Here is a 14,351-nt window from a genome sequence, read left to right as displayed (position 1 = left end):
CCGACACTGAAATATGAGAACGAAAACCAAGCCGTTTGCTTTCTGAGTGGGCTATAGAATTCAAACACTCGCCCTCCTCTCTGATCTCTGCAAAGCCAGTCTTTCCCCATGCCTCGTTCAGCTCCACAATGCCGGAGAGTCCTCCGGAGGCTTACCCATCTGTACTGAGATGGCGTTCTTGACTCTGGCACTAGAGGGCGACACATTACGACAAGAATACCACAACCTCCTCCCGACATAATAGACATAACAGATGGTGGGCAAAATTAAATGATCGACGTATTATAATGCAAGTCAAAGTAGAACAACTGTCCGCAAGCGTCAATCAGGTTTTAATCCGTCGGGGAATTTAATTTGGGTCTGCTGGACATGGATCGAGGCAGAACAGACTTACTGCTGTTTACGTGAATATTAAAACAACACGAGCATTACACAAAACAGCGCTCACGAGAACAAGTTTATCCAGTAAAATAAATTCCTAAACGAATGACTCCTGGCTCATAAATAACGACATTTCTGTGATAAATAGGCACGAGCATGCACCTGTGCCAGAATGTTTTCTAAAAAAAAATAATGTGAAAACACGTCTTTTAGCCTACATTTACATAAGTATTCAAAATAGCTCACTTGTGGAACCCTAATGATTACCATTCAAACCGGAATGCTGCTTGTTTTGCATCGTTTTTCAGTTCTCGTTGACAGAAAATCCACCCCAACCACCGATTCCAACTCTCTACTAACTACGGCCGTGTCCGAGTCAGCCGAACTGACTATTATTGAGCAGACTACGGGTTGTATACAACTTATATACTCAATAGTAGGCAAGTAAGTTTTCATATGTATTAGCTCAAAATACGAGACAGGTAGGCAGTGTAGGCCTAATTAATAATTATTCCAAAAAAGTAAAAAGAAAATTAATTGTCATAATGAAAATGTCAAACTAAATAATAAATATTTCCAGGATAAGCAGTATCCAAATAAAAGGTGTACAGAGATTGGGAAAGAAAAAATAAATAAAGGAGAATGAATGTTTTTGTTTGACCATCATTATTGCATCACAAACATTTTAGTTTAGGCACTATATGCCTATTTGTGTGTGTGTGTGTGTGTGTGTGTGTAAAAAACCACTATTTTTTCCACATTACATTACATATAACAATCTTGGGGTGAACACGTGAATCTTTCCAAGTTCAAATTCCCCCCCCTGTTCAGTGTACTTTACATGCGGACAGCCACCACTAAATTCATAGGGTTATATTTTTGCCACATTTTATGCCTACTCGCACTCTGTTAAAGCTGTAACGCGTTTTGTCACAGGCAAAGCCAACAGTTACGGCTCCTTCTATCTCAGAGGCTGACCCGTCCCGTGGCCGTAGTGGTACACCCCCCCCCCCCCCACCCCCTCTCTCTCCGGAGCGTCTCAGTCCTTAGATATTCCCTGCTGGCGACACCGGACTGCAGACTGAGGTGATGTGAGGAGAGTGGAGGAGGGGGATCAGTCGTTTGTAGACGCAAACGCCATTAATCCGGAACGTCTTGGCTGATGATGTGGCTCATAGCTTTAATGTGGCTTGCAGGTACGTTAAATGGCGCTTGATTTGATCTGTAATGAGATGTCAGTGTTAAATCAGCTCTAGCAGAGTTTATGTGAGTCTAAAAGTGAGCGTATGGCCTGTAATACTGTTATAGCAAAAGTATAATAAAGTATATCAGAGTAGAGCTTACACTCAAAACTTGTAAAATAAAAAATGAAAATCAAACAATACACAGGCTGAATATAATTAGAAAAGTATGTTTTTTCTTATCTGCTCTCTGTTTTGAGGTCTGCTCTGGACATTGATGTGTTGCTCTGTGTACTTTCTGCACAGTAAAATGCCCGGTGTCAAATCAACTCTTACAGTGTACATATGGCCCAGAGTATGAGCATTCAGCATGTGCTCTGAGTTGATTTAACACTGTGGTTTAACAGTGTGGTCACCTGCGTTTCCTTTCGCTGAGCATGATGGTCATTTAATCTGCGTTTGTTTGCTCAACGTGCGGCACTTTGTACTGCCCGGTGCAGGACGCCTTCGTCTTCTGAGCTGTACTTGCGATGCCTGAGGCGCACACAAATTCGGTCCTCCGTCAGCATGTGCACACGCGTGCACGCGGACGGACGCGCGCACGCACACACATCCCTGAGACACGTGTGTGCGTGTATACACCTGTGTGTCTGTTCACAAACAGTATGCTGGTGTTACGGTCGTATAGACGTGTGAGGACATGCATCGTGATTTTCAACGTTATGGTGGGGAGTGCATGAGTCCTAAAGGCAGGTTATTCTGCTGTTGAAGTGCAAAAAGTGTGTCCAGTGCAGTGTGTGAGCAGTTATGCTCTGTGGTGTTGCTCTGTAAAGTCTGTGGGTCCAGTGTTCGGTGTTTTCGTGCAAAATGTTTGAGTCCAATGTGAGCAGCTACTCTGGTGTTGCAGTGCAGAGCATTTGGGTCCAATGAGCGAGTTGCATTGACTGTCACAATGAGGAACACGTGGTTATTAGGAGAACCTTGTGGGGGTCTGAACTTTTATACAGCAATGCATTTAAGACAGCAATGCATTTTTGTTCTCTATCCAATTTCTCTATATATTTTTTTTTTGGTCCCACTCTTCCTGTCCTCGCCCTCTCTCTATCTGTCTCTGCGTCTCTCTCTCCCTCCCCCACAGCAATTCAGTTCAAGTGGCTTCATTGTCAGTACAAAGAAACATTTGTGTTTCCAGTGTACATCATCTACCTCATTCAAAGCACACATTACAAAAGGGTGCTTGAATGTACAGCTGGAAGATTTACAGACCAAAAAGAAAAGGAAAAATGAGAAAACTTGGAAATAATTTAATTTTAAATAGCTGCTATGTGACAAATTTGTTGTGAATTTCACCATATAGATACAATTTGATTTCTTGATTTATCGATTGATTGTTTGATAAAACACAACTAAAACGCTAAAACTACTTAAAATGAGATCATTGTGAATTTATCTATTTATAGGGCCACGTGTTTTTTAATGCAGTTGTAACCATTTTGAAGTTACCTGACATGCTAACATAAGCGTAGCTAATCGCTTCCAAAGGGCCTTATGGAGAGAGGTGACGTTTGGCTCCCTGAGATCTGATTGTTCCTGGAAAGGCAGCCGCTGTCTTGTGCAGATTGGCACGCCGGTTTGCTCTCGTGGAGCCGGATCCTGTTGGAGCCTGTGTTCCGCTGGAGACCTGCCAGAAGGAAGTTCATTTCTTTGCTACGTAAGACTTCGGGCCACTCCAGAACTCTGGCATATAATCACCACCCCCCCCCCCCTGCTCTGTGCCCCCCCTCACCCCCCCACCCCCCCAGTCTCCAGGTGTGGGGGTGTGGAGGTAACGGTGGGGGAGGAGAGGATGTTCGCCCCGCTGTTTGAGGAGGTGGTGCTCCGCTGCAGGTACTCCAGCCGCTCGTCCCAGACGCCGGTGGTGCAGTGGTGGTACAAGTCCTACTGCCGCGGCCGCACGGCCGACGCCTTCGGCTTTCCCCAGTCGCTGCTGTTCCGCCGCGCCGAGCCGGCTGGCTCCTCCCACCTGGACTGCTCGGACGCCGCCCGCACCGTACGCATCATCGCGTCCATACGAGACTCCACCGCAACGCTCGCCGAGCACTACAGAGACCGGGAGGACATCAGCATCATCAACGGTATTATTATTATTATTGTTATTATCTTATTAAAAGCGTATTAATATGACCCTGAGATGACCTTTGACCATGTGCCCTCACCCTGAGCAGAGATGGACCTCCGGATTGGGCGGCTGCAGTGGGGGGACAGCGGGGTGTACCAGTGCAAGGTGGTCATCTCAGACGATCCGGAGGGCACGAACGAGGCCCAGGTGGAGCTGCTGGTGCTGGGTGAGTCCACACAGGAAGTGAAGGCCCAGGTTGAGCTCCTGGTGCTGGGTGAGTCCACACAGGAAGTGAAGGCCCAGGTTGAGCTCTGGGTGCTGGGTGAGTCCACACAGGAAGTGAAGGCCCAGGTTGAGCTCCTGGTGCTGGGTGAGTCCACACAGGAAGTGAAGGCCCAGGTTGAGCTCCTGGTGCTGGGTGAGTCCACACAGGAAGTGAAGGCCCAGGTTGAGCTCCTGGTGCTGGGTGAGTCCACACAGGAAGTGAAGGCCCAGGGCACAGTCTTTGATTTGTCTGGATGCAGTATGGTCAGTCTGTGCAACCAGTCCACTAATTCCCCTTCACTCTCCCCACTGAGCAATAACCTGAACCTGTGTCGGGTCCTGTGCTTTCCACAGGTAAGGTTGGGGCGCTGGATGACTTCCTGCCTGGGTTTGACTTGGACTTCATGCCGGGTACGGTCTGTCTCCAGAGCCTTTCCCCTGGCTTTCACTGTTCTAGCTTTTCCCGTTGCTCCCACTCTCCAATCACATCTCCTCCTGCTATGAAGTCACTGTGCCCAGTATCTAATCCTATCCTCCTGCCATGAGGTCACTGTATCCAATATCCAATCACATCTTCTCTTGCTATGTGGTCACTTGACCCAATATCCAGTCACACCTACTCCTGCTATGAGGTGACTGTACCGCAGAGTCAGACATTAGTAATGGAGCCAGTGCATTTTGGCAGGCAGCAATAACAGAGGCCTGTTCACTCCGCTCTCTCCTGCAGACTGGGTGTTTGTGGCCTTGGTTATCCTGGGCGGTTGCTGCTGCCTCCTGCTGGTGGGAATCTGCTGGTGCCAGTGCTGCCCCCACTCCTGCTGCTGTTACCTGCCCTGCTGCTGCTGCAGACAGCGATGCTGCTGCCCTCAGCACCGTGAGTACTCAACACAATGTGCTCAGTGGTGTTAATGCTTTGTGAATACAGCTGTGTTGTGGTCTGCAGTGTTGCTTTATGAATACAGCTATGTGTTTTGCTCTGCAGTGTATGAGGCAGGGAAGGTGGCTGGACCAGAGCCCTTCTTCATTTCTGGGGTCCCCACCATGTTGCCCATCGTGCCCCCCTCCCTGTTCCAGCCCCAAATGGAGAAGAATGTTACAGGAGGTGAGCTGTGCTCTGCAACCCCCCCCTCCCTATATCCACAGAGCGTGTGTTTGAGAATGAGCACCTTCTGTAGTGGTTCAGAGTGAAGCCCCTGAGCATAGTTTGTCTGAGAGTGGACACTGAGTTTCAGAAATGCTAGAACACTGACATACTGTACCCAGCAGCCCTGTGAAAACTGCACCATGCTGACCTTTTCTTCAATGCCTGAGTGGCTGAATGGTGATGTCACTGATACCTGTGGCAGTACACTTGATTGCCATGGCGATGTTACTTTGGTACCTGTGGCAGTACACTCAATCTCCATGGCAATGTCACTTTGATACCTGTGGCAGTACACTCAATCTCCATGGGGATGTCACTTTGATACCTGTGGCAGTACACTCGATCCCCATGGCGATGTCACTTTGAAACCTGTGGCAGTACACTCGATCTCCATGGTGATGTCACTTTGAAACCTGTGGCAGTACACTCGATCCTCATGACATTTTCCCGCCTCCACAGCCAGCAGCCTATCGGAGCTAAGTTGCTTCCCTGACACAGACTCCAGCACTCAGTCCTGTCAGCTGGTCGAGAAGAAAGCAGCGCCTCCTGCCTCTGACCTGTGGGTGGCGCTGTCCTCTCAGGAGCAGTGCTCCCAGACCCCCCCTCCTCAGAGAGACCAAGCAGAGGAGCACATCAGGTACCAGCACCAGATCCTTCACATTATCAGCACTGTAACATATGTGTGTGTGTGAGTGTGTGTGTGTGTGTGTGTGTGTGTGTGTGTGTGTGTGTGTGTGTGTGTGTGAGTGTGTGTGTGTGTGTGTGTGTGAGTGTGTGTGTGTGTGTGTGTGTGAGAGAGAGAGAGAGAGGGCTTCACAGAATCAGCACTGTAACCTGTGTGTGTGTGTGTGTGTGTGAGAGAGAGAGAGAGAGAGGGCTTCACAGTATCAGCACTGTAACCTGTGTGTGTGTGTGTGTGTGTGTGTGTGTGTCAGGGCTTCACAGTATCAGCACTGTAACCTGTGTGTGTCTGTCAGTGTTGAACAGTGCTGGTCTGTGGTCATGTGACTGCAGGTGGAATCCACGCTCGGAGCACCTGCAGAGGAAGGCGTTCCCCGGGAGTGGGCGGGGCAAGGGGCGGGGCGGGCGGGCCGGCTCCCTGGACGAGCTGGAAGAGTTCGCCCTGTCCTACAGCCAGCGGGGGCGACGGGGGGAGGCCAGGGGGCGGGGTGGCATTCAGCTGGAGTTGCGTGAGCAGAGGGAGGCGGGGGGCGCCCCACACCCCCCCAAAAAGAGACACGGCGGCGCCCCCCCACCGGATGCCTCCCGGGGGCGGGGCCAGGGCGACGGCCGGGGAGAGGGGGACACGCCCTCCAAGACCAGCTCTGGGAAGAGCAGCGACTGCTACCTCAGCTTATCGCCTAGCAACCAGCCCAAACAGGGGGTCCCCCTGCAACCCTACTGCAACACACGCCCTCCCCAGGACCCCACACGCACCCCACGCACCCCACGCACCCCAAAGCCGCACAGAGGAGAACACGGCAGCCACCAAAAAACCGTGAGTAGCACGTCACCGTCATCCGTGTCAGAGCAGAGGAGCTTCTGCACCTGTGGGAGAACTGACCTGCTCAGCTATTTCTGCAGCAGGGTAACTAGGTAAATCACCTGTGTGACTTGTGACCAGGTTTGTTACCTGTGTGAGTTACCTGTATGTAGGCGAAGGTACCCACAGGACAGTAGGGGGCAGGGATTTTGCAGTGTTTTGTGCACAGGTTTCCTGAAGGTTAGGCCAGTGTGTGATCCCTCTCTCGCAGATTACATTACATTACAGGCATTTAGCAGACGCTCTTATCCAGAGCGACTTACACAACTTTTTACATAGCATTTTACATTGTATCCATTTATACAGCTGGATATATACTGAAGCAATTCCGGTTAAGTACCTTGCTCAAGGGTACAACGGCAGTGTCCTTACCTGGGAATCGAACCTGCGACCTTTCGGTTACAAGCCCAGTTCCCTACCCACTGTGCTACACTCCGTCCTTCAGATCTGAATAATAGCAGAAGTTGCAGCATTGACAGGTTGCCATGGAGCAGCTGACTAACGTGGGGCTCTTGGTGTATTTTTACAGAACACTTGTCTCAAAAGAGACTCTCTTGTCGTGTGAACGCCTGGAAGAGAAGGACACTGTAACTGGTGTGACGGAAACAGCATCCCGCGATGATCTACTAACAAACACGTACACACACGCGCACACAGGTACACACGCACACACACACTTGCACACCAACACTCACACTCACACACACAGACATACGCACTCTCTCACACACACAAACACGCACACACTCACACACACTCTCTTACACACACAAACACGCACACACTCACACACACTCTCTTACACACACACACACACACACACTCAGTGTGGGGCAGTGATGTCATTGTAATGTTTGGACACGGTTCTGACTCAGTCTCTCTCCGCCTGGCTCTGGCACAGTGTTCACTTGTGTCACACACAAAAGACGGGTCAGTCTGGCCCTCTTTCACAGTCCAGGACCCGCGTGGGCAAACCCCTCTGTTCGCTCCGCTCATTTATCACCGTGATTCAGAAGCTCGATGACAGGCGGGGCTGCCTGTGTATCGATCAAGCAACTCAGAGTTCATCATCGCCTCTATCATAACTGAGGTGATTTAAAAACTGTCAGGTATAACTTACTAGTGTGCCATGAATGCAGTCCATTTGAAAGTCTCATTTCATGTCACTTTATGTCTAATTTGAAATGTTTGAAAATGAAATGCTGTACACATAACAAGACACTTTGTGGTTTATTCTAACAGTGTTGTCTCATTGTTTTACAGTAGATGTTGACCAAGGAAACAAGTTAAACACTCATTGCTGGCTTGCCCAATATGAACATACCTTCATGTGCTGGTTCTGTTTTGTTGCTTTAACTGTGCAATGCTGCATCGTTTTTGTCTGATTCTGATTAGGCAAATGTGATTTCAGTGCTAGTTTGTACTTGGCAGGATTGTTTGTTTGTTTGCTGAACAGGTTACCCTACAGGGTTGGAGTCCTGATCTATGTGGTCACTTCTGGCACTACGATCTTTACTTCACTCTAGTGTGTTTCTTTTGCACCTTGAACTAATGCACTTGTTGTACGTCGCTCTGGATAAGAGCGTCTGCTAAATGCCTGTAATGTAATGTAATGTAATGTCTCTAAATAATGTTTTTCTGTCCATGTTTATGCTGCTAAGGACCTGTCTGTGTCTTTGACTGTCAGTGATAACAGTGTAATTTACTCTAATGATTTACTCTCAGGAAATCTGAGCCAGGTCTGCACTGGGAACATGAGGTCTGTATTTCTTCCATGAAATGAAAACTTTGATTAGACCTCCTACTTCAGAAAGCAGATCTTTGTGGCCAATTGCTGTTTTGTAACTTGTTCTCTTACAGTCCATGATTGCGGTTTGCCGAATGTGAACATCTGCTGTGTCTGAATAATTATGAGTGTGCCGTACAAACCTATTTGCTTCTCTTTGTCTCAGAATAAACTACATGCACACACAGATGCGCACACACACACACAGTAACCAAATACACATTCTACACACAGGCATTTTACACATAGGAGTGTTCAGAAGTTGAGTGGGTATATAGGTCAGCTATTGAAGACGCCGGGAACTTAATTATGGGCCTAATTATTTCCCTCGACTGGGGACCTTGGTGTTTTGCAAAGCAATGTAATTGTATCGCTAGTCTTATAGGCAGTGAGGGCCTAGGTTGGAAACTAGCAGTGCAGCTATGCAAACGTGCTAACACCCGGACACCCTAATGGCAAGTTTTACTCCAGCTAGTCCCATGGTTCTGTGCGACACATCTGTCATTTGTTTATGGTCATGTGTGGTCGTCAGTTCATGGTTCAAGGTTGGTAAATGTTTGGTTGTCTGTTGGCAGTAGATTTGTAGTGAGTTACGGTTCTTGTGGTAGATTGGCTGATTGGCTCCCGCACTGGGACAGTGTTTCTGAGTACGAGCATGAACACAGTGTCTATTGTCATCTCACAGAGAGCCCTTCTCCCAAGAGCACTCAATCACTCACGCGCACACACACACACACACACACACACACACACACACGCATGCATTCACGCAGTTATGATGTCATTATTGTCTCAGATCCACTTGCAGCTGAGATACAGGGCTTAGGGGCTGCTGCGCTGTGTGTTGGGAGTCGATGCTTTTGCACCAGGAATGAGAGACCAAGGGGAGGCAGTAAGAGGTCAAAGGTCAAACACAAAGCTGGTCTGCGACACTGCTTGGGACTTCATTCACACTTTACCTCACAAACACTGAGGCGAAACATAGCGTATAACCGTCCACACTCTGACAAAGACCCCAACCCTTCAGTTTGCGCGGTGTACTCATTACCTTTCTGTTCTGGTTTTTAAATTTATTTCAGAGGATTCCACAAAAAAAACAGACCCTGCCAAAGCACTTAAGAGCGTTCCTCAGACGCACTGAAAGGCAAAATGAAAGGAAGGGAAAGGAAAAGAGCCAGCATTTTACTCCAGTTTATTTGAGCTGCGTGCAAGCTGAATTTCCTTGGCAGTTTTGGTGTGAAGGTCTGTGGTGCAGAGGGTGGTGCACTGGGCTCTTCAGTGTGAAAGTTTGTGGGGCAGAGGGTAGAGCACTGGGCTCTGCAGTGTGAAAATTTATGGTGCAGAGGGTAGAGAACTTGACTCTTCAGTGTGAAAGTTTGTGGGGCAGAGGGTAGAGAACTTGACTCTTCAGTGTGAAAGTTTGTGGGGCAGAGGGTAGAGGACTTGGCTCTTCAGTGTGAAAGTTTTTGGGGCAGAGGGTAGAGCACTGGGCTCTGCAGTGTGAAAATTTATGGTGCAGAGGGTAGAGAACTTGACTCTTCAGTGTGAAAGTTTGTGGGGCAGAGGGTAGAGAACTTGACTCTTCAGTGTGAAAATTTATGGTGCAGAGGGTAGAGAACTTGACTCTTCAGTGTGAAAGTTTGTGGGGCAGAGGGTAGAGGACTTGGCTCTTCAGTGTGAAAGTTTTTGGGGCAGAGGGTAGAGCACTGGGCTCTGCAGTGTGAAAATTTATGGTGCAGAGGGTAGAGAACTTGACTCTTCAGTGTGAAAGTTTGTGGGGCAGAGGGTAGAGAACTTGTCTTTTTAGTGTGAAAGTTTTTGGTGCAGAGGGTAGAGAACTTGACTCTTCAGTGTGAAAATTTATGGTGCAGAGGGTAGAGAACTTGACTCTTCAGTGTGAAAGTTTGTGGGGCAGAGGGTAGAGGACTTGGCTCTTCAGTGTGAAAGTTTGTGGGGCAGAGGGTAGAGCACTGGGCTCTGCAGTGTGAAAGTTTTTGGGGCAGAGGGTAGAGCACTGGGCTCTGCAGTGTGAAAGTTTTTGGGGCAGAGGGTAGAGCACTGGGCTCTTCAGTGTGAAAGTTTTTGGGGCAGAGGGTAGAGCACTGGGCTCTTCCGGCAGGTCGACAGGCGGTTGGTTCCACAGCAGTGGCACCCTTTGGCAGGAGGAGGCCGTACTTCAGTCTCCGGTTCTAAAAGCTGCAGGTTCACGTCTTCCAGAACCCAGGGTTCTGTGCCATCCTCCTCTGGAAATTCTCATACCTGTAAAGGGGGCGGGGCATATTAATGAATCCATTTCACGGACACCTGGATTATCAGGTAAGGGTGCTGTAGGTGTGTGGGGAGTGTTCCATTATCATGTGAAGGGTGGGGGTGGGGGGGTAGGGGGTAGGATGAGGGGCCACATAGGGGTGTAAATGTAACATAAGGAGTGCATTTGGGGTGTAAATAGTGATATGGGGTGTTAATGTGGTATAAAGAGGTGAGTATGTATAAAACGATTTAATATGTGAAATATGGAGTGTAAATGTGATATGGGTTGTCATGGCTACCAGCGTAGGATGGAGCTGGCTGGGATGAAGGTCTCTGTGGGGTTGGGGCTCATCTGTGCCTGCGTCACAGCGTAGGATGAGGAGTAATTATACAGGCTGTCCAGCATCTTCTGAGTGAACTGCAGAGCAGACAGGGTTATTACTACACTGCACTTCACTGTGGAAGAACCATCATTATTAATACAGCTATTATGCACAATAACCGTGTTATTCCCAGTATTTTTATTTTAAACATTTATTGGACCGTAAACATCCTGTGCTTGAATCCCAATAAATGGTTTAAAGTAGAGACAGACGGAGAGGAGGGAGCGGGGGAGGGACGATAGTGCTGGCCAGGTGAGAGTTACCTGTGTGAAGGAATCGACGGTGGACACGTTGGCATTGCACACGGGCATCTGCTGTGCCAGCTGGTCCAGAGCCTCGATGGACACGCCCACTTGTGCCATCAAGGCCGCCTGGGGCACCATCATCCCAAACGGGTGCTCCCCGCCAACACCTGTCCATCATCAAAACCAGCCAATGAGCACTCACCTCACACTGCCCACCCACCAATGAGCACTCACCACACACTGTGCACCGGCCAATGAGCACTCACCTCACACTGTGCACCCGCCTATGAGCACTCGCCTCACACTGCCCACCCGCCAATGAGCACTCACCACACACTGCCCACCCGCCTATGAGCACTCACCTCACACTGCCCACCCACCAATGAGCACTCACCACACACTGTGCACCTGCCAATGAGCACTCACCTCACACTGCCCACCCGCCAATGAGCACTCACCACACACTGTGCACCTGCCAATGAGCACTCACCACACACTGTGCACCGGCCAATGAGCACTCACCACACACTGCCCACCCACCAATGAGCACTCACCTCACACTGCCCACCCGCCAATGAGCACTCACCACACACTGTGCACCTGCCAATGAGCACTCACCTCACACTGCCCACCCGCCAATGAGCACTCACCTCACACTGCCCACCCGCCAATGAGCACTCACCACACACTGTGCACCTGCCAATGAGCACTCACCACACACTGTGCACCTGCCAATGAGCACTCACCTCACACTGCCCACCCGCCAATGAGCACTCACCTCACACTGCCCACCCACCAATGAGCACTCACCACACACTGTGCACCGGCCAATGAGCACTCACCTCACACTGTGCACCCGCCTATGAGCACTCGCCTCACACTGCCCACCCGCCAATGAGCACTCACCACACACTGCCCACCCGCCTATGAGCACTCACCTCACACTGCCCACCCACCAATGAGCACTCACCACACACTGTGCACCTGCCAATGAGCACTCACCTCACACTGCCCACCCGCCAATGAGCACTCACCACACACTGTGCACCTGCCAATGAGCACTCACCACACACTGTGCACCGGCCAATGAGCACTCACCACACACTGCCCACCCACCAATGAGCACTCACCTCACACTGCCCACCCGCCAATGAGCACTCACCACACACTGTGCACCTGCCAATGAGCACTCACCTCACACTGCCCACCCGCCAATGAGCACTCACCACACACTGCCCACCCGCCAATGAGCACTCACCACACACTGCACCTGCCAATGAGCACTCACCTCACACTGCCCACCCGCCAATGAGCACTCACCACACACTGTGCACCTGCCAATGAGCACTCACCACACACTGTGCACCTGCCAATGAGCACTCACCTCACACTGCCCACCCGCCAATGAGCACTCACCACACACTGTGCACCTGCCAATGAGCACTCACCTCACACTGCCCACCCGCCAATGAGCACTCACCACACACTGTGCACCTGCCAATGAGCACTCACCTCACACTGCCCACCCGCCAATGAGCACTCACCACACACTGCACCTGCCAATGAGCACTCACCTCACACTGCCCACCCACCAATGAGCACTCACCATACACCACCACAGGCCAGTCACCACTGGCCTCACACCAAAAAACCCAAGGGGTGAACAACTCCAGTCCTAGAGGACTAGTGTGTACACTTTTAGAAACACAAACACTCTTAGATTACACCCCCGTAAACTCTCACCGGCTTTCAGTCCCGAGATCTTGAAGATCGCGCTGGGCTTCTCGTTGGTAATGAACCCGAGCAGCTGCCACACCTGTCCCGCAGAGGCGTCTGGGAAGGAGAAGTACACGGCGCCCCCCATTCCGGCGGGGAACGGCACGGTGCCGAGCATGAACACCACCACGTGGTTAACATTCTCATAGTCGGGCAGGTTGAAGACAAACTTGTCGCTGGCCACTTGCTGCGCGTCCGTCTGCACCTGAAACAGGCAGCGAGCGTCAGGACCGGTCCGTTCGCAGTATGTTTGGCTAGCTAGCCAGCGTCGTGGCGTTTTCTGAATGCACAGCTGTGCTAAGCGAATTTAGCCAATAATGGCTAAATAAATAATGGGGTTACCAGAGTTTCATTTGCTTACAAACTGTTCACATCAGCTGAGGCGAAGAGGGAGAAAAGAGAGCGTTCCAGCCCAGAATGTCTGCCGTGCATCACCCAGGTGGGTGACACACATTGGTGGTGGTGGATGAGTTTCACTGTAAAGCGCTTTGAGTGCGAGCGTGAGAAAAAGTGCTATTTAAAGCCATATTATTGATTATTATTATTACTATAATACTGTGAACTGAACAGCAGCAGAAAGCAGCCCAAAAGCGCTTCTCCGCTAGCAGCTACTACATCCTAGTCTGGTTTTGACAGCGTTACAACTACAATGCTCAGAGTCAAACTACTGACTGATGGTAACGGTAAATATATTATTAAAGCAATGCCTTACTAACGTTTCAAACGAGCGAATCAAACTCGATATTCTTTTTTAAAAACTGAACTCACCAATCTACCAGCTACTAAACATCCGAACATTTCTGAATTATCGGGAAGCTTTCTTTAAATGACAGAAGTGCATTCAATTTAAATATTTCGGCATTTCACAGTATTGAGCAGATATTAAGTCTTGCGCTGTTATTCCGTTTAAATATTATTGTGGTATTCCCATATTCCCCTCCTTGTAACCTAACGAACAGTTCTCAGAAACTTCCAGAGAACCATAGACATTACAGTATGGGTCTAGCGACATTTATTGTACAACTTCCTGTGTGACCCATGAGCAACACTTTCAAAATAAAAGACCATACTATAGAACACTGCGAGTCCAGAAAATGGCTCAAGATTTTTTGCGGTAGAGAAGTTTTGTTGAAACAGTCTGGCGCTGTTCGCCACAGGAATTGGTCAGTAAACTCAGGGAAATGGCCTGTAATGCTTGTAACGTAATGGCAGGAGTATACCTTACCTGATGTGCATGTCTTTCGGTGTGAGAAAACCATAGTACCTATATTTTTCACTT

At 49.5% G+C, this 14,351-nt stretch overlaps 2 protein-coding genes across 3 annotated transcripts; one reads left to right on the top strand and one right to left on the bottom strand.

The window, feature by feature from the left end:
• Positions 1–1,445: 1,445 nt before the first annotated feature.
• On the top strand, positions 1,446–8,097 carry LOC118222882 (lipolysis-stimulated lipoprotein receptor-like). Its single transcript, XM_035408793.1, has 9 exons — positions 1,446–1,577; positions 3,365–3,697; positions 3,788–3,907; positions 4,300–4,356; positions 4,673–4,819; positions 4,928–5,047; positions 5,549–5,726; positions 6,104–6,587; positions 7,162–8,097. Exons 1-9 carry the CDS (start codon positions 1,565–1,567, stop codon positions 7,195–7,197), a joined length of 1,488 nt encoding a protein of 495 aa, XP_035264684.1. The 5' UTR covers positions 1,446–1,564; the 3' UTR covers positions 7,198–8,097.
• A 1,496-nt stretch (positions 8,098–9,593) lies between these two features.
• Positions 9,594–14,076, bottom strand: hikeshi (heat shock protein nuclear import factor hikeshi). Of its 2 annotated transcripts, none has more exons than XM_035407862.1 (5): positions 13,841–14,076; positions 13,040–13,277; positions 11,315–11,463; positions 10,968–11,086; positions 9,594–10,677 (listed from the first exon to the last, which is right to left on the bottom strand). In XM_035407862.1, the coding sequence occupies exons 1-5, from the start codon at positions 13,868–13,870 to the stop codon at positions 10,623–10,625; spliced, it is 591 nt and encodes a 196-aa protein (XP_035263753.1). In that variant the 5' UTR covers positions 13,871–14,076; the 3' UTR covers positions 9,594–10,622. The 2 variants fall into 2 exon arrangements, with proteins under 2 accessions (XP_035263753.1, XP_035263754.1); XM_035407863.1 differs by lacking the exon at positions 13,841–14,076 and adding an exon at positions 13,415–13,827.
• Between the last annotated feature and the right edge of the window lie 275 nt (positions 14,077–14,351).

The sequence above is a fragment of the Anguilla anguilla genome, chromosome 3 (assembly GCF_013347855.1).
Source record: "Anguilla anguilla isolate fAngAng1 chromosome 3, fAngAng1.pri, whole genome shotgun sequence".
Taxonomy (NCBI): Eukaryota; Metazoa; Chordata; class Actinopteri; order Anguilliformes; family Anguillidae; genus Anguilla; species Anguilla anguilla.
The sequence above is the reverse complement of the archived record's forward strand: the minus strand, read 5'-3'. Positions and strand labels throughout refer to the sequence as shown.